Raw genomic sequence first — 23,153 nt, forward strand, 5'->3', positions numbered from 1 at the left:
GCCTGTGACTCCTGAACTGATAAGCGACCTCATGTTTTTTTGCCCACTAGTATCACCCAGTCCAGTCCAGCTTGTCTTGCACTGGAATGGTATTATATCCTCTATCCAGAAATAGTTACTCATATTTGTGGATATATAGTACAGTGAATGACTCTTCTATAATGTACCTGTTCCATGAAAACAAGGAGGGATTCTCGGTTGTTTTCCCACTGATCTGGCAGTTCACTCTCATGAGGGAATTTGTCACAGCCCACATACATAGAGATTTCAAAGCAGTTTGTGTGCAGATAACTGAAGTCATTCATACCTTTAAAAAAGAAAATAATTTTATTTTAACAACAGTTGCCTAATAATTATCTGGCCAATTATCATAGAAATATTTCATTCAAATCAAAGTTCCATGGTTTGCTAACATTTATTCTTCAGCATTTACTTCAATTTTGAACTTATTTAAGTATATTTTACTTGCATTGTACTGTTATAGAATACTAACATTTTCACATTGTTATAGATATACAGTGGTTAACATTCTTCAAAATACATTGAGAAAATAAACTGTTGTGGCTGCTGTTTGCCACTACATTGTGAATACATTCAAAAAGAAAATGTTTGTGCTTTCATTACTTTAGGTTATTTCTTGATCTGAATTTTCGGAATCAAACTTTTATATCTAGAACTGATACATTAAAGGGTATGGTAGAGTCAACAACAACTTACATTATATAGTGCCTCTAATGTTGTAAAATATCCCAAGGCAATTCACAGGAGTTTAATCAGGTATAAAATTCAAGTGAAGCAACATTTCACTTGCATTTCCTCCAACTTAGTCTACTGCATTTGTTGCTCCCAATGCGGTCTCCTCTACATTGGAGAGACCAAACGTAAACTGGGCGACCGCTTTGCAGAACACCTGTGGTCTGTCCGCAAGAATGACCCAAACCTCCCTGTCGCTTGCCATTTTAACACTCCACCCTGCTCTCTTGCCCACATGTCTGTCCTTGGCTTGCTGCATTGTTCCAGTGAAGCCCAACGCAAACTGGAGGAACAACACCTCATCTTCCGACTAGGCACTTTACAGCCTTCCGGACTGAATATTGAATTCAACAACTTTAGGTCTTGACCTCCCTCATCCATCCCCAACCCCTTTCTGTTTCTTCCCCCTTCCTTTTGTTTTTTACCAATAACTTATATAGGTTTTTCTTTTTCCCACCTATTTCCATTATTTTTAAATATTTTTAAATCTTTTATGCTCCCACCACTCCCACTAGAGCTATATCTTGAGTGCCCTACCATCCATTCTTAATTAGCACATTCGTTTAGATAATATCACCAACTTCGACACCTGTGTTCTTTTGTTCTGTTGTCTGTGACATCTTTTGATGATCTGCTTCTATCACTACTTGTTTGTCCCTACAACCAACACCACCCCCCTCCACTTCTCTCCCCCCACCCAACCCACCCACCCCCCGACCTTAAACGAGCTTATATTTCACCCCTTCCTTGGATTCACCTAGTTCTGTCGAAGGGTCATGAGGACTCTTCTCCGCCGATGCTGCCAGACCTGCTGAGTTTTTCCAGGTAATTCTGTTTTTGTATAAAATGACACAGATCCAGAGAAGGAGACATGAGGGCAGCTGACCAAATGTTTAGTCAAAAAGGTTAAGCTTTAAGGAGCATTTTGAAGGAGGAGATGGAGGAGGAGAGGCAGAAAGGTTTAGGAAAGGAAATCCAGAGGCTGGAAATCCAAGGCTGAAGCCACCGTGGGCAAAGGAAATGAGGATGGGAGGGGGAGGGGGGCACAAGGAACCAGAGTTGAAGAACTCAGAGTACCTGGAAGGGATGAAGATGATTACATGGGTAGGGAGGGATGAAGTATTTGAACATGAGGATGAGAATTTTAAAATTGAGGCAGTTTTGGACTGAGGGCTATAGTCAGTCAGTGAGAACAGGGATGGTGCCTGAATGGAACTTGCTGCAAGTTAGGGTACCAGCAGCAGAATTTTGGATTAGCTCAAATATATAGAAGGTAGAAGATAGAAGGCCAGCTAGGAGAGTGTTGAAATAAAAACAGAAAGTGCTGGAAATTCTCATTAGGTCAGGCAGCATCTGCAGAGGGAGAAACAGCGCTAACATTTCAGGTTGCTGATCTTTTGTCAGAACAATTTTGTCACAGCTGTTGACTATGAGATTGCTTAGCTCTATCTACAGCATGCTGACTACACTATTTAGCTTAACTGTAGTCCTGCGTTGTAACTTCAGCAGGCTGACACCTCATTTATAAGCACTCCTGCTGCTGCTCCTGACTGCTCTTCTACACTCCTTATAGAAGCTGGTTTGAGGGTAATGGTAATGGTGAGAACTATGTCAGGCAATTAGGTTACAGATTGTGGTTGAATAGAATCTGCTGCTGCTGATGGCCCACAGCATTTCATGGATGACTGGTTTTGGGCTACTAGGTCTGTTTTGAATCTATCCCATTTAACACAAAAGTAGTGCCACACAACACAATGGATGGTGTCATCAACGTGAAGTCTCCACAAGAACTGTATGGTGGCCACTCCTACTAATACTGTAATGGACAAATGCATCTGTGACAGGTATATTGGTGAGGAGGAGTTCAAGTAGACTTTTCACCCTTGTGGGCTCTCTCATCATCCGCTGCAGGCTCAGTCAGGCAGCTCTGTCCTTCAGGACTCAGCCATTCAGTCCGTAGTGATGGCCATTAAAGTTTCTCACTCAGAATTAATTTTGTGCCTTTGCCACCCTCTTTGTTTCTTCCAAGTAATGTTCAACATAGAGAAGCTGTATTTCCTAATTTGAAGAAAGGTGATAGGTGGTAATCAGCAGGCGGTTGCCTTGCTCATATTTGACTGATACCATGAGATATAGGAGTCCAGAATCAATGTTAAGGGCTCCTAGGGCTATTCCCTTACCACTGTATACCATTGCAATGTCACCTCTGGTGGGTTCTGTTCTGCCAGTGGGACATACCCTGTGATGGTGATGGAGAAGTTTGGGACATTGACTGAAAGGTATAATTTTGTAAACTATTACTTGACAGCTCTGTGGGACAGCTCTCCAAAGTTTTGAACAATTTTCAGATGTCAGTAAGGAGAACTTTGCAGGACTGACTGAGCTTGGCTTTCCTTTGCTGTGTCTGCATCAGGTGATTGGGTCAATGCCAGGTGGTCAGTCCAGTTTTATTCTCATTATCGTTCACCATTGCATGTTTTAATAGGGCTGAATGACTTACTAATCTGTTTCAGAGGGCGAGTAACAGGCAACCACATTGCTGTGGTTCTGGAGTCAAATGTACCACCAGGTAAGGATGATAGATTTTGTTTCTTGAAGTACATTAGTGAACCAGATGGATATTTCTTTTACAATAATCAGTAGTTTGGTTTATATATTTAAGAGTTGTAATCTGATGCAATTCTATTAAAAGCTGAAAATGAGTTTATCAGAAAAAATAAGTCTTTTCAATAAGGATCCTTTAATCAGTCCTCTGCTGTGAATAATCTAATTAGAAATCATTGAAATGACTTTTAAAACTACACTGAATCAGTTAATACTCAATTTCTTATAAATTAAATATTTTTATATGATAACTGTTTTAAAATTTGCCTACTAGCACCTGCGTGCCAAAGGAAATAAGCATAATTTGAAGAGCTTTCGTGAAGCAATGCTATTGGCATAATCTCGTAATTGTAACTTGGGGGCATCGCCAGTTCAGTTAGTGGAGCTGACTTGGGCACTTTGAAGTTGAACCAGTGTGAAATATCTCTGAAAACATGGCCATAAGCAGTTTTGGGTGTAACTCACTTACATTTAATACTTCTGTTAATTTGGATTGTTCCACCCAGATTGCATAGTTGTATCCAGCGGAACAAGAGACACTTGTCCCCCAGACCTTTAATATATTCTAGTTAATCTCACATTATGCGGGGTTAAGAGGGTAAGGGATAATTGGACCACAGTATACAGATATAATTCCATCCCCAAGGCAACAATATACCTGATTTTAATCAAATATTTTGATTGTGTATTACTATGACGGTTAAACAGCAAAACTGACAATATTGGAAACAAAGAACTAGAGCTTGCTGCAACAGAAAAGTGACTGACACAAGTTGGGAGATGTAAAACTGAAGTGCAATAACACAGCAAGTTTACACAGATAGTTTCCATTACAAACATGAGCATAGTAATTTATAGTGGGAAAAACTGATAGAAAAGTGTTAACAAAAATACGTGAATGGAAAGTGAGGCTTTGCAGACAGAAGTGAGTGTGGGCACAAGATTTTTAATATATTGTAGATAGTAACATTTTTCCAAAGAGTGAAAACTGTGAGATTGTTGTTAGATAATGACTTTTGGTTAGTTAGGTTGTTAGTGACAAAGAAATTTGTGCTCATCAGTTTGCTCTGTGCTGCAGATTTTCACATGCCAGATGTATTATGCAGTTGCGTCAAGTTTCTATTAAAAGTTCAAACATTTGATCAGAGGTGTCAGTAACACTGAGTTAATGGTGTTCTTTTTTGAGCCAACTGTGGTAGCTTTGATGTAATTGGAAGCATATCTTGCAGTCACTGTGATTGGTGAGATATTGACCTGCAGCTTCCTCATATTTTATACTAAAACTGTAGTGTAGCACATGTCCCGTTTTTAGTGAGGAAACCTGTGTATGCGCGACCTCTGCCACTTTCGCACTGAAAAAATTCTGCATGCAAGTTGAGCCACTCTGTTCGACCTCTTCCCCGTACTTCTCATTTCCATAGCCGCTGCATTCAATAGCACAGCTGGCAAGAGTCTTCCAGCTTTAATGCCACCATTGCACTGTCACTGTCACCTGATTTCAATGCAGTTGAAATCAGGTGCAGTTTGAGGACAGATTTTCTTTGATTTCTGCAATTTTCTTGTGAGTTTCCCAGCAATTATTTTGACTTATATCTCAATGAGGCCTGCACTAATACTTCATAACAAAAGGCATTTTTATGCAAATTGTACTTTAAACTGACTCACAGCACTCCCTAGGAGTGCCATCTTTGAACTTGTCTGATTTGGGTTGCCCTGTCAAAAGCAATTTTCCAACAGGCAGAGCTCCTAGTCTCATAGGACCATACAAGCCTTTTAATATTGCATCGAAGTGCAGTTCCTAGAGAAAACAATGTATGAAGCAGCCTTCATAAATAACTCACTCTGTTTTTTCCTAACACTGTGCGTCATCCCAGTCTCTAGATGTCCCTTTCTACCGCCTATTTTAGTGCTGCATCTGACAGTTCTAATGTTCTTTAGGGAGGGAAATCTGTCGTCCTCACCTGGTCTGGCCTACACATGGCTCCAGACCCACAGCAATGTGGTTGACTCTTAAATGCCCTTTGAAATAGCCTAGCAAACCACTCAATTGTAATAAAACCGCTACCAAGTTACAAAAAAGGAATGAAACCGGACAGACCACCAGGCATCGACTTAGGCACCAGAAACGGCAACAGCAATCGCAGCCCTGCGGATCCTGCAAAGTCCTCCTTACTAACATCTGGCGGGCTAGTGCCAAAATTGGGAGAGCTGTCTCATAGATTAGTCAAGCAATAGCCTGACACAATCATCCTCACGGAATCATAACTCACAGATAATGTCCCAGACTCCACCATCACCATCCCTGGATATATCCTGTCCCACCGGCAGGACGGGCCCAGCAGAGGTGGTGGCACAGTGGTATACAGTCAGGAGGGAGTTGCCCCGGGAGTCCTCAACATCGACTCCGGATCCCATGACCATCATGGCATCAGGTCAAACATGGGCAAGTAAACCTCTTGCTGATTGCCACGTACCCTCCTCACTCAGCTGATGAATCAGTGCTCTTCCATGTTGAACACCACTTGGAGGAAGCACTGAAAGTGGCAAAGGCGCAGAATGTACTCTGGGTGGAGGACCGAACTGGCCGAGTCCTAAATGACATAGCTGCTAGACTGGGTCTGCGGCAGGTGGTGAGGGAACCAACAAGAGGCAAAAACATACTCAACCTCATCCTCACCAACCTGCCTGCCACAGATGCATCTGTCTATGACAGTATTGGTAGGAGTGACCACCGCACAGTCATTGTGGAGATGAAGTCCCAACTTCACATTGAGGATACCCTCCATCATGTTGTGTGGCACTATCACCGTGCTAAATGGGATATATTTCAAACAGATCGAGCAACTTGAGACTGGACATCCATGAGGCGCTGTGGGCCATTAGCAGCAGCAGAATTACATTCAAACACAATGTTTAAGCTCATGGCCTACTCCACCATTACCATCAAGCCAGGGGATCAGCCCTGGTTCAATGAAGAGTGCAGGAGGGCATGCAGGAGCAGCACCAGGCGTACCTAAAAATGAGGTGTCAACCTGGTGAAGCTATAACACAGGACTACTTGCACACCAGACTGCATAAGTAGCAAGAGATAGACAGGGCTAAGCAATCCCATAACCAACGGATCAGATCTGAGCTCCGCAGTCCCATCACATCCAGTTATGAATGGTGGTGGACAACTAAACAACTCACAGGAAGAGAAGGCTCCACAAATATCACCATCCTCAATGATTGAAGAGCCCAGAGCATCAGTGCAAAAGATAAGGCTACAATCTTCAGCCAGAAGTGTTGTGTGGGTGATCCATCTCAGCCACCCTCACAGATGCCAGTCTTCAGCCAGTTCGATGCACTCCACGTGATATCAAGAAATGGCTGAAGGCACTGGATACTGCAAAGGCTATGGGTCCTGACAATATTCCGGCAATAGTACTGAAGACTTGTGCTCCAGAACTTGCCATGCCTCTAGCCAAGCAGTTCCAGTACAGCTACAACACTGGCATCTACCCGGCTATGTGGAAAATTGCCCAGGTGTGTCGTGGTCACAAAAAGTAGGACAATTCCAACTGGCCAATTACCGCCCAATCAGTCTACTCTCCATCATCAGTAAAGTAAGGGAAGGGGTCATCAACAGTGCTATCAAGCGGCACTTGCTTAGCAATAACCTGCTCACTGATGCCCAGTTTGGGTTCCGCCAGGGCCACTCGGCTCCTGACCTCATTACAGCCTTGGTCCAAACATGGACAAAAGAGCTGAACTCCTGAGGTGAGCTGAGAGTGACTGCTCTTGTCATCAAGGCTGCATTTGACAGAGTGTAGCACCAAGGAGCCCTAACAAGACTGGAGTCAATGGGAATCGGGGGAAAACTCTTCGCTGTTTGGAGTAATACATAGCGCAAAGGAAGGTGGCTGTCGTTGTTGGAGGTCAGTTATCTCAGCTCCAGGACACCACTGCAGGAGTTCCTCAGGGTAGTGTCCTCAGCCCATCTTCAGCTGCTTCATCAATGACCTTCCTTCCACCATAAGGTCAGAAGTGGGGATGTTCGCTGATGATTGCACCATGTTCAGCACCATTCATGACTCCTCAGATACCGAGTAGCCCATGACCAAATGCAGCAAGACCTGGATAAAATCCAGGCTTGGGCTGAGAAATGGCAAGTAATATTTGCGTCACACAAGTGCCAGGCAATGACCATCTCCCACAAGAATGCATCCAACCATCGCCCTTTGATGGTCAATGGCTGAATCCCCTACTATCAACATCTAGGGAGTTACCATTGACCAGAAACTGAACTGAACTAGTCATATAAATACTGTGGCTACAAGAGCAGGTCAGAAGCTAGGAATCCTGTGACGAGTAATCCACCTCCTGATTCCCCAAAGCCTGTCTACCATCTACAAAGCACAAGTCAGGAGTGTGATGGAATTCTCTCTGCTTGCCTGGACGAGTGCAGCTCCCACAACTCTCAAGAAGCTTGACACCATCCAAATCAAAGCAGCCTGCTTGATTGGCACCACATCCACAAAACATTCACCCCCTCCACCACTGATGCACAGAAGCAGCAGTGTGCACAATATTCAAGATGCACTGCAGGAATTCACCAAGGCTCCTTCGACAGCCGATGACCGCTACCATCCAGAAGGACAAGGGCAGCAGATATATGGGAACATGACTACCTGCAAATTCCCTTCCAAGTCACTCACCATCCTGACTTGGAAATATATCGCCGCTGTTCCTTCACTGTCACTGGTTCAAAATCCTGGAACTTCCTCCCTAACAGCACTGTGGGTGTACTTACACCGCGTGGACTGCAGCAGTTCAAGAAGGCAGCTCATCACCACCTTCTCAAGGGCTATTAGGGATGGGTAATAAGTGCTGGCCCAGCCAGCGAAGCCCACATCCCATGAAAGAATAATTTTTAAAAAGTCCCCTGAGTGCCAGGAAGGTGGGACGTACTGAGCTTCTGATACTGGACTGAAGGGTCAAGAGACTGAGGTGTCCCTTGGCTAATGGCTTCCTGTCATGAAATCACAACTGGCTGTACCTCTGGAGGTTGCTCCTGGGTAGCATTTTCCTGCCTGCTACTGGTATGGTAGTCTTCAGGAGAAGGACAGAGTTCTGGTGGATCCTGCTGCACTGAGAGTCAGGCATTTGGACTACAAGAATTACCCTTCCATTAACCCCAGTTATCAGCTGGATGGTTGGCATGATGGCATCAAATCCTGCAAGCACTGACTCACTGGATTGGCCAACAAATGAAAAGCAGGATTAAAGGAGACCCCCAATGTGTCCTTGAGTGTCATCAGAACTTCAGTCATGCTGACTTGAAGGTGAAAGCCTCAAATGGTCCCTGTATGTCTCTTTCCTGGGGAGCTACTGCAGACCTGAACCCAGCTGTTATATGCTATACATTTACACATTTCACTCAATTTCTATGAGATATCACAAATATTGGGAAATCATCCTCACAGCACACATTTGCCTTTCATGTTGTTTGCCTTGTGAGGGAAAGACCCTTGATGTCTGGGTTCCAGAACTCTGAAGTCCAATTGGCATTCTTCTACTCAGACTCTGTGGAGAAGTGGCTTTAACTTTCCCATTTGCCATTATTTTGGGTTCCTCATGCTTTCTGTCTTGCTCAATGAGCTATCCTGACATTTGTTAACTAGCTCCCATCCACCCTGCACCACCCACACCCCCCCCCCAACCCACCCCCGACCGTCAATCTCTACACTAGCTCTTTGAACATGTCAGTCATATGACATAGGTGTTAAGTCGAAGAGGATGATATGCTCTCAGCAGAGGACAGTAAAATAGAGCCCTGGTCTTCCTTCTTGACATCTGGGTCTTCAGAAAGATGGAGGCCCAAACCTTCCTTCTCTTTGAGCTGTTCCCCTTTTTCTCAATTGCTTTCTGCTGCTGGACTGGATCTGCAAGGGTCACAGTCCTGGAGCTAGATGGCCCTCTCCTTAAAGAGGATCAAGGTTTTCAGACTGGGTATTGGCCTTCCAGTGGTTTGTCTCTGGTAGGTATTGTGCACCAACTTGTCCTGCAAGGAAATAGAAAATATCTGTGAGACGTGCAGTTGATTAACTGTGTTTGAAGTGTTATTGCAGAGCTGATGTGCAAGCAGTGTAAGTTTAGAGGTGCCAAATTGGTGAAGCATGTGTCAGGGATACATTAGTCAGTTGCTGCATGTTTAGGGAGCCATGTATACAGCAGGATAGCACAATGGAGGTGCCCTGAAGCTGAGTGTAGTGTGAAATGTCAGTTGATTAGTGCTGCTTTAAGAGCTTTTAAGAGTAAGTGCTCAGGGTGGACAGGAAAGAAACAGAGTGTCTTACCTTTCTCAATCTGATCACATTGATCTGGGTTTGGGAGATAGAGAGTTAGCACTCAGTGCCAGTGCTACCACCTTACAAGCGTTATGATCCAAGATCCTGCTGGCTTGACTGTCCTGTTCCCCAGAAATCAGTCTCTCCTCATATGAATCTCCTCCATGAGTACTTGCAGGTGGTCAGTAAGGAAGTTACAGGTCCTCTTCCTGACTGTATTGATTTTCTGTCCAATGGGCACAATGGTCAGCTCTCCAGGCTTTATTTTGGGCAACAGTCGCCTCAAACACAGAGCCTGAGGCCAGCTCAAAATTGGTCCTTATTACCATGTTACGCATGAGCTGCTGACTCCTCTGCAAGTAGATCATGAATTTGACAAGCATGAGTATTGGGCCACTGATGTCACCAACGGCAGCTGTAAGGCAAGTCCCAGGTCCATAATTAGAGTTGGCAACAAGAGAGCGAGATGATGGAGAGGATTTACTGCACTCACCATCAGGACAGCATTTGATATCATAGCATGATAGAGCATTTTAATTTTAAAAAGATCAAAACCTAAAGTCAGTGAACATTTAAAAACCTTGAATTGTGTAGGTCCAACAACAGCCCTGCTTGTGTTCAATTGTTCAGTGTTTGGTTGCGTGTGTCCACTGACTTTTCTCTTTGCTGGGTGCTGTTAGTCAAGCCTGTAGGTGTGGTTATAGAGGAAGGGAAGCTGAAAGCAACTGGAAGCTTGTGACTGTAGCCATTTAAAAAAATCTTTTATAATAAAGTTCTGTTCACACATAGAACTTGGCATGTATCATCTCTGCATATCTCCAAGGTACAAAACATCTTACTGCTCATTTTATTAGCATTTGTTAGAGGTCTTCAAACATGTACTTGACCCAGAATATAGACATTTATAGGACCTAGTGCTTGTTTTAGGCAACCACCAAGTGAAAAATAGTCCAATTCAATCGTGGCTCAAATGTTTTTGAGGCATCCTTTGGTCGTAGGATGTTTAGCCTCAAAAATGGGCCTTGTGGCACCTGTCTTACCCTTGCATAATAGGGTAATGAGGTCCAATTTCTACTCAACTGAGAATAGAAATTTAAAAAAAAGGAATGAGAGAAGCAGCAGCTGGCACTTTTACCTTCTACTTCCAAGCATGCCAATGAAGAATGGTCTTTGTAGAACACTTTTATATTGTGGAAGCTCTCCTGGTCATACTAAAGTTCGATTTGTTTTATATTGGTATTTCTATTCCAGCATAAACAAGTGAGCTCTGTAGGGAACTGGTGTGTAACTTCCTGTCAGAGCAATCACTGAGAGCAACATGTAAATAATGGTGCAATTATGGTGTGAATTAGATTGAGGAAATTCCAGACCATTCTGTTGATTCTATAAACAGAAATTAAACACTATAATCACTGAGAGTGATCTATAAATTAATTCTAGAATGTCAACTCATAATTCACATTTGTGTATTATTATTTCATTCTATTGACAATTTATATTACAATCTGTACTAAATAACCATGTAAGCCACTATTCAAAGCTTTATATAATGTGATGTTGCCAATATCAGTTTTATATTATATCACATCTGTGGCATAACATAATCTACAAAAACATCTGTTCCTGTACAGTTAATTTACAAAACGCCACTATTTTTCATGAACCATGTGAAGCAAAAGTATTTTATGCATTTAATGTAAAATGGCAGGGCTATGTGATAAATTACATGAATGGGAATCATCATTATTTTTGATTTGTACATGAAGTAGAGACCTGAACCACATCTATCTCTGTAAATCACCTCTGTCTAGTCATTGTTTATTTTCTGTCACTGTTGTAAATTACTTTGCATTAAACAGTGAAATTATTATCCATTTCTTGAGAACATACCATATGGAACAATGAAATGCCCATTTCTCCCCCAAAATGTCTCCTTTCCTCTCACCTCTGACTTGTGTATAGTATCAAGGGTGATAGCAGCCATCTGGGGCCTTGCCCGAATGGTTATTATTCATGTGCGAGTTTATGTAGTGAGGGCTGCTAGGCTATTCAGTTGTGGATGACACTATCTTCAGCTGATAACCACACAAATTGCTTTCCAGCAGTGATTACTGCAGAATAATTGGGAATAGAAGTACCCGCAGATTTCCCTGTGTTTTAGACAAGGGATGCCAAGCCATTTTAGTTCCAGAACTGCTACGTTGGCTGAGACCACCTTATTTAGCACAAGCCGAGGGCCAAATTTAGGAGCTCCCTAGTGTGTATTGCACAATGTGATGCTATGCAGTGTTTAATCACTGAGCTCTGGGAAATTTGCAATTCATATCACCGATTACACTTTACAAAAGGTAATCCACTGGGAGTAAAAGCACGTTGGGATGTCCTGAGAATGTGAAAAGTTGTGCATAAATGCAAATTATTTTTTCTCTCTTAACAAAATTATTATTTTCATAAGGTATATCTCTAAAGTATTCTTATGTTAGTATCCATCAATCACATAGTAACGCCTCCCGTCATGGAATAAACATGGAATCCCGTGTCCATTAGATATCCTCTACTCTTTCTCAGAAAATTATTTCAACAACAGATGTTAAAGGATGGGAGGATATATTAATGTCAAAGCTGCATTATGAAAGCCACGAGACATTTATTATCTACTAGTGGACCAGCCTGATAAATCATGAGCTATGATAGAACAACTGATTTACATTCAGTGTCTGCATTGGGCTATATATCACATCCCATAGGCTTTCAACGTTTATTCTGTTTATAACATATATTAAAAATTTAATTATGTAAAGAATGCAAAGTTGATCCTGGAAAGAAGTTAAAACAGATATACTTAATGGCATGTGGCCCCTTGTGGCATAGTTTCTTATGTGCTGTAACTCTTGGCATGGTTTCTCCTTGCACAGTCCCTTGAGGCATAGTTCATGGCATGCTTGCTAATGGTGCATTTCCCTGTAGCATGCTTCCTTGGGGGGTGGTTAAGTATGGTTGCTCATGGCGCTGTTCCTCATGAGGCCATTCCTCATGGTGTGTTTCCATTTGGCACAGCTACTAGTGGAAAGGTTGATTGTGGCACCACTCCTCATGGCACGCTTCCTTTTGGTGCAGTTCCAGCACAGCTAAAGCTAGTCTGAATTCTGATTCCCTGGTTATTATGTGGCGTGGATTTAGAATACTTGTTATTTGTACTTTCTCGTTAAATAGAAATTAGAATGAAAACTAATTCCAGCAATTTGAACGTGATGCAATTCCATGCCAATAATATTTAAAAAATATTTATTAAAAATATCAAGTGTGGTGAGAAATAGTTTAAAAAGCTAACAGTAGTAAAACGCAACAGTGGGCAGAATTTTTCCCTCATCGGGCAGGCACGAGCCTGATCTGATTGGAGAAAAATAGTGTGCGATGACGTTGGGCGAGCGTCCCAACGTCATCACGCACTCATGCAATATTTTGGTTAGTGGGCATATGCAGGAGTTGGCAGTGCCCCCCGCCAACAATTAAGAGGGCTGTTAAGCCCATTAATTAATTTTTCCCTGCCCGTCCAACCTTACGGTTGGGGGGTGGGCGAATAGGTCAAGCAACCTTTGGGTTATTGAGGAAATCGTATCCATGGGTGGGATGAGGTTTCCGATATTAATTAATAATAAAATTAAAATTTTTACAACTCATTTTCAACATGTCCCTGCTCATGTGTCACGGTCACATGAGGGGGCAGGTTTTCTTTTTTTTGACAACATTATTTTTAACGTGAAAAATCTTCAGTTCTCTGAGGGAGCTCTGCACCTTCAGGGAGCTTTCTGTAAGCGCACCCATACATATGTACTGACTTCTGCACTCGCCCTCCTCCCACCTGCCCCTACCTCACTACACCTCTCCCTTCTCCACCCCCCCCCCCACCCCCCACCACCCCCCCCCCCCCCCCCCCCCCCCCCCACACCCCCCCGCCCCCCTCCCCGCCCTGGCAGAACTGAGGTTAGCAGTGCACGTTTCACACTGGCTGGCCGTTAATTGGCCGCTAATTGGCCAGGCAGTGTGAAATTGCGGGTGGGGCCTGAACATGGGCAATGGTCCATTGTGCGGCTGCTCTTGGGCCCGCCCGCCGCACCCGCCCGACAAGGTAAAAGTTCTGCCCATTGATAATTTGGCCAAAGGTCGAAAGGTCATCAGCCCGAAACATTAACCCTGTTTCTCTCTCCACAGATGTTGCAAAGAACAAGGAGCATCTGTAGACCATACGGTCCCTCAAGCCTGCTTCACTATTAAATACAATCATGGTTGATCCTTCTGCCTCATATCCAGTTTGCTGCCAGCTCCCCATACGTCTCGATTCCCTGAAAGACCAAAAATCTGTCTACATCAGCCCTGAATATACTCGACAATGGAACATCCGCCACCCCTGGTATAGAGAACTCCAAAGATTCATGACCCACTGAGTGAAGAAATTTCTCCTCATCTCAGTTCTAAACAATCTCTTACCCTGAGATTGTGCCCCCATATTCTAGATTTCTTAGGCAGGGGGAACAACCTCCCAGTGTCTACCCTATCAAGCTCCCTCAGAATCTTGCATGTTTCAAAGTGATCAGGTCTAATTTTTCTAAATTCCAGAGAATATAGGCTCAATTTACTCAGTCTCTCACCAGAAGACAACTCCCTTATAACAGGACCCAATCTAGTGAATGCAAGTATATCCTTCCATGAATATAGATACCAAAACTGTGCACAGTGCTCCAGGTGTGGTCTCACCAAAGCCCTATACAATTGTAACAAAACTTCCTTATTCTTGTACTCTAATCCCTTTTGGAATAAAGACCAACATAGCCTTTGCCTTCCTAATTGCTTCTCTGCCAGTAGGCTAACTCTCTGTTTTCTTTGTACAAGTATACTAAGGCCTTCCATTCCGGGCTGGAGCCCCTATTTTATGACAATGGTTTCATGGTTGTTATTTTGACTGAATTCAAATGATTTTTATTGAATTAAAATTTCACCATCGGCTGTGGTGGGATTCAAACCTGGAACCCTAGAGCAGTAACCTGGATTTCTGGAATACTAGTCAGTGAGAATATCACTCTGCTACCGTCTCCCCAGCGGGTGAGTGGGTAGGGTGAGTAAGGTAAGTGGGTGACGGGCAAGGGTGGGTGAGGTAGTAAGGTGGATAAGGTGAGTGGGTGAGGGAATAGGGTGGGCAAAGTAAGTGGGTGAGGGGGTAGGGTGTGTGAGGGGGTAAAGTAGGTAAAGTAAGGTGAGGAGATAGGGTGGGTGAGGGGGTAAGGTGGGTAAGGTAAGTCAGCATGGGGGTAGCGTAGGTAAGATAATAGGTGAGTGGGTAGGGTGGATGATGTTAAGGTGAGTAAGGTGAGTAGTGAGGGGTAAGGTAAGTGGGTAAGGGGGTAGGAGGGTAGGTGGGTAAGATAGTGAGGTTGGGTCAGGGAGTTTGTTGGGGAGTGGGGGGATTCAGGGGTCAGGGGGTTAGTTGGGGGGCAATCAGAGGGTCGGGGGCTTTGGGGGATGGGGGGCTAGTTGGGTGGCAGTAGCAAATCAGGTTGGCTTGGGGAGGCGCCATTGGGGTTGTCGTCAGGGGGTGGGACAAGTCAGGTTGGGCCAGGGGAGTTGGGGAGTCGGGGTGGAGCTGGACGATCAGGGACCATTGGGCGGTGTAGGGGTAGTTGGGGGATTAGTCAGGAGGGCCAAAGGGGTAGTTAAGGGTGGGGTCAGTGTAAGCGATTAGGGGTTAGTTGTATAGTTAACCAGGTGTTAGACTAGGTTTTAGTTTATCTAACATTTCCTGCGTAACTATCCAGGTAAGCAAGTTGGAAATGTCCAAAGTCAGAGACTTCATCGGTAGGTCCCTCGGCAATTCCCATTGAGTCATTGTGTTGGCACTTCTGAGTGGTCCTGCAGTGAATCTTGCGGGGAGGGGGTTGAGGGTGGTGTATGTCCAGTCTACAACTATCCAGGAACTGGATGATGTTTTTATTCATTCATGGGATGTGCGCTTCGCTGGCTCTGTCAGCATTTATTGCCCATCCCTAATTTCCCTTGAGAAGGTGGTGGTGAGCTGATTTCTTGAACTGGTGCAGTCCATGTTGTGTAGGTACGCCCACAGTGCTGTTAGGAAGGGAGTTCCAGGATTTTGACCCAGCGACATGAAGGAACAGCGATATATTTCCAAGTAAGGATGGTAAGTGCCTTGGAGGGTGGTGGTGTTCCCATCCATCTGTTGCCCTTGTTCTTCTAGATGGCAATGGTTGTGGGTTTGGAAGGAACTGTCTACGGAGCCTTGGTGAGTTTCTGAAGCACATCTTGTAGATGGTACACACTGCTACCACTGAGCATTGATGTTGGAGCAAGTGAATGTTTGTGGATGTGGTGCCAATCAATTAGGCTGCTTTGTCCTGGACAGTTTCAAGCTTCTTGAGAGTTGTGGGACTGTACTCATTCAGGCAAGCGGGGAGTATTCCATCACACACCTGACTTGTGCCTTGTAGATGGTGGACAGGCTTTGTGGAGCAGGAGGTAAGTTACTCATTATACAATGCCTAGCCTCTGACCTGTTCTCGTACCCACGGTATTTATATGGCTGGTCCAGATCAATTTCTGGTCAATGGTACCCTCCCAGGCTGTTGATGGTGGGGGATTCAGCAACGATAATGCCATTGAACACCAAAGGGTAATGGTTGGATTCTCTCTTGTTAGAGATGGTCATTGCCTGACACTTGTGTGGCACGAATGTTATACGCCACTTGTCAGCCCAATCTTGGAAGTTATCCAGGTCTTGCTGCATTTGGATATGGAGTGCTTCAGTACTTGAGGAATCATGAATGGTGCTGAAAATTGTGCAATCATCAGCAAACATCCCCACTTCTGACCTTATGATGGAAGGAAGGTCATTGGTGAAGCAGCTGAAGATGGTTGGACCGAGGACACTACCCTGAGGAACTCCTGCAGTGATGTCCTGGAGCTGAGACGACTGACCTCTAACAACCACAACCATTTTCCTTTTTGCTAGGTTTGACTTCAACCAGCGGAGAGTTTTCCCCCTGATTCCCATTGACTCCAGTTTTGCTAGGGCTCCTTGATGCCACACTCAGTCAAATGCAGCCTTCATGTCAAGGGCAGTCACTTTCACTTCACCTTAGTAGTTCAGCTCTTTTGTCCACGTTTGAACCAAGGCTGTAATGAGGTCAGGAGCTGAGTGGCATTGGCAGACCCCAAAGTGGGCATCAAGGAGCAGGTTATTGCTGAGCAAGTGCCACTTGATAGCACTGTTGCTGACCCCTTCCATTACTTTACTGATAATGGAGAGTAGACTGATGGGGCGGTAATTGGCCAGTTTGAATTTGTCCTGCTTTTTTGTACAGGACATACCTTGGCAATTTTCCACATAGCTGGGTAGATGCCAGTGTTGTAGCCGACTGTTGTAACTGGAAGAGCTTGGCTAGGGGTGCAGCAAGTTGTGGAGCACAAGTCTTCAGTTCTATTGCCAGAATATTGTCAGGGCCCACAGCCTTTGTAGTATCCAGTGCCTTCAGTCAATTCATGATATCACGTGGAGTGAATCAAATTGGCTGAACACTGGCATCTGTGATGCTGAGGACTTCCGGAGGAGGCTGAGATGGATCATCTACTCAACACTCCTGGCTGAAGATTGTAGCCTTATATTTTGCACTGATGTTCTGGGCTCCTCTATCATTGAGGATGGGAATATTTGTGAAGCCTCCTCCTCCAGTCAGTTGTTTAATTGTCCATCACCATTTACGACTGGATATAGCAGGACTACAGAGCTTAGATCTGATCTGTTGGTTATGGGATTGTTTAGCTCTGTCTATCACTTGCTGCTTATGCTGTTTGGCATGCAAATAATCCTGTGTTATAGCTTCACCAGGTTGACACAGCATTTTTAGGTATGCCTGGTGCTGCTCCTGGCATGCCCTCCTGCACTTTTCATTCAACCTCGGTTGATCCCCTTGCTTGATGGTAATGGTAGACTGGGGATATGCCAGGTCATGAGATTACAGATTGTGTTCGAGTACAATTCTGCTACTGCTGATGTCCCACAGCACCTTATGGATGCCCAGTCTTGAGTTGCTAGATCTGTACGAAATCTATCTCATTTAGCACGGTTTAACACAATGGAGGGTATCCTCAATGTGATGGCAGGACTTCGTCTCCACAACAACTGTGCAGTGGTCACTCTTATCAATACTGTCATGGACAGATGCATCTGCGGCAGGCAGGTTGTTGAGGATGTGGTTAAGTATGTTTTCCCCTCTTGTTGGTTCCCTCACCAGACCCAGCTATGTCATTTAGGACTCCAGCCAGCCCAGTCAGTGGTGTGCTACCGAGTCACTCTTGATGATGGACATTGTTGTCCTCCACCCAGAGTGCATTCTGCACTCTTGAGGGAATGCCCTCAGTGCTTTCTCCAAGTGATGTTTAATATGGAGGAGCACTGATTCATCAGGTGAGAGCGGGCAGTACATGGTAATCAGCAGGAGGTTTCCCTGCCTATACTTGAACTGATGCTATGCTGTGGGTCTGGAGTCATGTGTAGGCCAGGCCAGGTAAGGCAAAACAGATTTCCTTCCCTAAAGGGCATTAGTGAACCAGATGGGTTTTTACAGCAATCGACAATCATTTCATGGTCATCATTACACTTTTATTTCCAGGTTTTTAAAATTGAATTCAAATTCCACCATCTGCCGTGATGGGATTCAAACCCAGGTCCCCACAGCATTACCTTGGGTAATTACTCATCCGACAACAATACGACTAAATCATCGCCTCTGGGCCACTGCCTCTCTGAACAGCAACATTTAGAAGGTTCATGCTTTTTAAGAAATATTCTGCTTTTCTATCCTAACTATAAAAGTGAATAGCCTCACACTTCCCCATATTATGCTCCATCTGCCTTTTGTTCCCACTTACTTAACCTGTCTATATTCCTTTGCAGCCTCTATGAATCGTCCTCACAGGTTACATTCTCCCTAGCATCATGTTGTCAGCAAACTTGGATACATAAGTCTCAGTGTCTTCGTGTAAGTCACTAACACATTTTGTAAACAGCTGAGGTCCAAGTACTGATCTTTGCCACACTCCACTAGTCACAGCTTGCCAACTTTAAAATGCCCATTTATCCCTCATCTCTGCTTCCTGTCCCTTAACCAATCCTCCATCCATGCTAATATATCACCTCAAACTACATGAGTCCTTACCTTGCGTATTAACCTTTTGTGTGTCATCTTATTAAATGCCTTTTGAAAGTTCGAGTATACTACATCTAATGGCTTATCTACCCTTCTTCAAAGATACTCTGAAGCTCTCCCTGAAACACGGAAACATTGACATTAATGAATGGGAGGACGTTGCTGCAATCATTCAGAATGGCATGTAAGGAAAGGGTTAAGGGACTGACTATGAGGTCAGAGCAATGTTTGTTATGTGGAAACTGGATCAGTGCAATACTTGCTGTTTACACGGATACTTGTTAATTGCAGGGATACTGCTGAATCGAATAGAACAATTTGAATTGAATAGAATTGTTAATCGCAGCAAACTGGTTGAAATCAGTGGAGGCTGATTGAAACCTATAGGTAATCGCAGTGGGACAAGAAGAGTTCCTTATATGGTTAAGCCATTGGGAGATAAATTGGGGATAAACTAACCAACCAACAGCTGATCATTCACCCAACTAACCAATCTGTATCCAAAAGAAGGATATGCATGAGCTTTTTCAAAAACTGTATTCTATATGTAAACCCCTGAAGTATCCCGAACAGGAGCATTCCAAAAAGAAAGCAGAAGATAGATATCAACGAGAAGAGTCCTGGGCAACCAAGCAGGAAGACCCTGGTCAAAGATAACTCCTATGGTCATCTCAGATTGACCACCAGTGGGGTAAATGTGTGCTTTAATTGAAAATGTTTTGTTTAAAATTCTCACTAAATGTGTTAGATTTAGTGTGAGATTGCATCAATTGTAATTCTAGGTCTCCGAATTTAAGAAAGAGGTAAAATCAACAACAAGCGGCAACTTATCCAAGAGGAGAATTTTCTGCCCGTTGTGGGGCTTGTGCAGACACTGCCTGACTTGCTGAGTATTTCCAGCACCTTTTGTTTTTATATAGTCATGGTTAATGGTTCCAACAATTGTTTGATTGTCACAGTAAAAATATTTCACAAGTAGTTCCTGGTGTAGTTTGAACAATGTCAAATGCTTGTATTCGTAGTGGCCTTGAACAAGCTAAAGGTCCCATATGCTTCACAAAAGGCAAAAATAGATACTAATAGAAGCGGGAGGGAAATGCTTGAAGCCAGGTTTTGAGGAGGGTCTTGAAGAAGAGAAGACATGGAGAAAATAGCTTAGGGAGAATATTTTAGACTATGAGGCCAAAACAGCTGACTGCTCTTTCACTGATAGTGGAGTAGAGGGATGGGATGGTAGGAAAGAGGCCAGATACAGAAAAAATTATGATATATGTTGACATCGGTCTGCAGGAGTTTCAGAGATGTGGAATGGTGATGCCATGAGGAAACTTGCAACTGAAAACAAAGATTTTGAATTCGCTATTGTTGGGTGATTGGGCAGCATGTATTATAGGAGTGCAGGATTTAGTATGCAAAAAGATGTGGACATCAGAACTCTGGAATTTGAGTAGGGTGAAACTTGGATGGGTGGTGAGGAGAATGTTCAAAAAGTCGAGGGTAGAGATGAAAAATATAAGACGAGGATTTCAACTGCCATAGTGATGAGATAAAGGTAGAGGCAGGTGATGTGCAGAATAAATAGGAAGGCCAGCTCAGGGTCACAAAAGACACAGATTGCACATCAACTAACTGGCCAGAACAAGTAGGCAGCTAGGGGGAAGGTATTTGGAGCTTGAGTGCAGAGATCTTGGATGAAGCCAGACAAGGTGGTGTCAGCCTTGCTGATACATAAGGTAAAGTTGCTGCTTGTCCATGACTTAATACAGTTCAGTCAAACAGCATAGGAGTGCTGGAGCGCAGATTACGTCTTCAAGAGTGGTGAGATAGACCTCAGTGGCTTCACCACATAGGTGGAAAATGACCAATGCCTATGGGGGAAAAGACAGCATGCAGGTGAAAGGAAAAAGGAGATTTCTAAGCATGAACCCTTAGGAATGAGAGGAAATAACATTAGAAAAAAAAATGTAAAGGTTATTTTGGGACAGGTAGGAGTGGAATCAAATGTGAGCAATGTAATGGAAGGAAATCAGAGAGGACACAGTGAAGAAGTCGAAATGGTTATCCACAGAGAGATTAAGTGGGACAAGGTGGGATTTAAAGACATAGGTCTGGATTTTCATGGATTCGGGTTGACTTGGGAGACCTTTAAAAATGGCAGAGGGGAGTCCTGATTCCGGGATTCCTGACCCAATTCCTGGGCTTTCCAATTTTCAGAAGTGCCTTTTAAGGGCATGGCTAGGTTCAAGTCATGAGCCTGCACACTACACTCCTGACCTGGCTGACTCCATTGTGGGGATAAGCATGCTCTAGTCATCTACAATTTTCATGGTGTCAGGCCAGCTTTCCAAAGAGTCATGGTACATGGCAGCCCAGAGGTGTCATGAGCCATAGTTTACATGCGGGAATCTTTTGAAAGGTAAGTTCAAAAGGTGCTCCTCATGCCTCCCATGCCAATGTGTAACCCACGCCCAACCCCTATGGCCATTCATCCCACCAAGCCAAAGTATGCCCCTCAAACAACCCCAATAACCTGTCATGTCCCCATGGCAATGTATGCTTCCCAAAGAACTCCTTTTGCCCCTCAAGCCTCATTATGTATTCTTGGCTGAGAGCCCAGAAATCCATTAGCCTGTTGAAATACCTGGGCCCCAGGGAAAACATTGCTTGATTGACAGCTCTGGCTCTCTGATCTCTTCTGTCAATTTCACAATGTTTACTTACACAAGACAAAGAGGTTACAAGTGTGTGCAGTTTCTGCTGTTGATACTTTAAAGGGTCTAGATGATTGACACTCCTATTGGGCTGTTTTAAGGAGGAGATTTTAAAGAAAGCGGGAAGTTATCAATGAATGTCTGCTTTTTATAGCATTTTTTTTACACAACCTACTTTCACTATAGCATTCATTGCTTCCATACAGTAGATAGAGGGTGAATGGACATGGAAATGCCATAGCTTGGACTGGGAGGCATAAGGGCCATAGGAGGTGAGTGGGGGGGCTTACGTTGGCATGTGTGAGGCATGAGGGACCATAGGGGATGTGTCGGGGGTATGAGGTGGCATGGATGAGGCATGGGGAATGAATGGGGGATGTGGGAGCATGTGGAGTGAGGACCGGAGGATCTTTTTGTTTTCATTATAACTGGGATGAAGTCCCAGAGCTCCAAGGCTGACCTTTTAAACAGCCCGTCTCTGCATCCTGTGGCTATCTCTGAATTTTTTCCCAGGTCACCTGGGCTTGCATCTGCACCCTACCCGACCCCCCCCGACCACTGCACCACCCAGCTCCCCCCCACCCCCCACCCACAACAAAATGAAAATCCTGGCCTTGTGGGCACTTTCTCCCAAGGAGGGTGGGCCAAGCTGGGAATTTTTGCAACCCTTGATACCTACCTTGAGGATGAAAATCAAGCCCATGGTTACCATCATACATGATGTTGTTGACCTTGATCAAGAAGGTCTCTGTGTGGACAGGCAGAAACCAGGCTAAAAGGCTTCAGGCAGGGCAGAAAGGGCATGCATTTAGGTGGTGTAGAAAATACACAGCACTTTTTATTCTTTCATGGAATGTGGGCATCAATGGCAAGGCCAGCATTTGTTGCCCATCCCTAATTGCCCTTGTGAAGGTGATGGTGAGCCAGCTTCTTCAACCGCTGGAGTCAACATGGTGCAGGTACACTCACAGTGCTGTCAGGAAGAGTGTTCCAAGGCTTTAAGCCAATATTATTAAAGGAACAGCAATATAGTTCCAAGTCAGGATAGTGTGTAGCTTGGAGGGGAACTTGCAGGTGGTGGTGTTCTAATGTGTCTGCTGTCCTCGTCCTTCTAGGTGGCAGAGGTCATGGGTTTGAAAGGTACTGCTGAAGGAGCCTTGGTGAGCTGCTGCAGTGCATCTTGTAGATAGTATGCGCTGCTACCATTGTGCATTGGTAGTGGAGGGAGTGGATTTTTAGGTTGGTGGATGGGGTGCCAATCAAGCTGAGAAAAAGAGACTGAAGATCGAATAGCACATGAAAAAAATTGTGGAGTGTTAACAGTAGACTTCTGAGGAAAGGAAATGATGGCAATGATTGTACTGATGTACAGAGCCTTAGGAAAGGGTGGTGTACTGTACATTATAGTGCTGAGAAGTTAGATGGGATGGCGTTTAGCGCTGAGGGGCGATGTTAGCTCTGTGAAGGCTGGTTAAGAAAAAAAGGCTCCAGACGTTTATTAGGAAACTAGCATTTCCTGAGGCTCACCTGCTCCATTAGCA

At 44.2% G+C, this 23,153-nt stretch overlaps 1 protein-coding gene across 1 annotated transcript in view; it reads right to left on the reverse strand.

Annotated features, from left to right (window-relative positions):
• The window catches only part of LOC121289858 (inactive carboxypeptidase-like protein X2), a 226,852-nt gene that overhangs the window by 18,592 nt on the left and 185,107 nt on the right, over positions 1 to 23,153 (reverse strand). The window contains exon 12 of the mRNA XM_041209764.1: positions 168 to 307. Within this exon, the coding sequence (XP_041065698.1) occupies positions 168 to 307 (140 nt within the window). The remainder of the gene's footprint in view (positions 1 to 167; positions 308 to 23,153) is intronic.

This window comes from Carcharodon carcharias, chromosome 17 (genome assembly GCF_017639515.1).
Source record: "Carcharodon carcharias isolate sCarCar2 chromosome 17, sCarCar2.pri, whole genome shotgun sequence".
NCBI classification, from domain to species: domain Eukaryota; kingdom Metazoa; phylum Chordata; class Chondrichthyes; order Lamniformes; family Lamnidae; genus Carcharodon; species Carcharodon carcharias.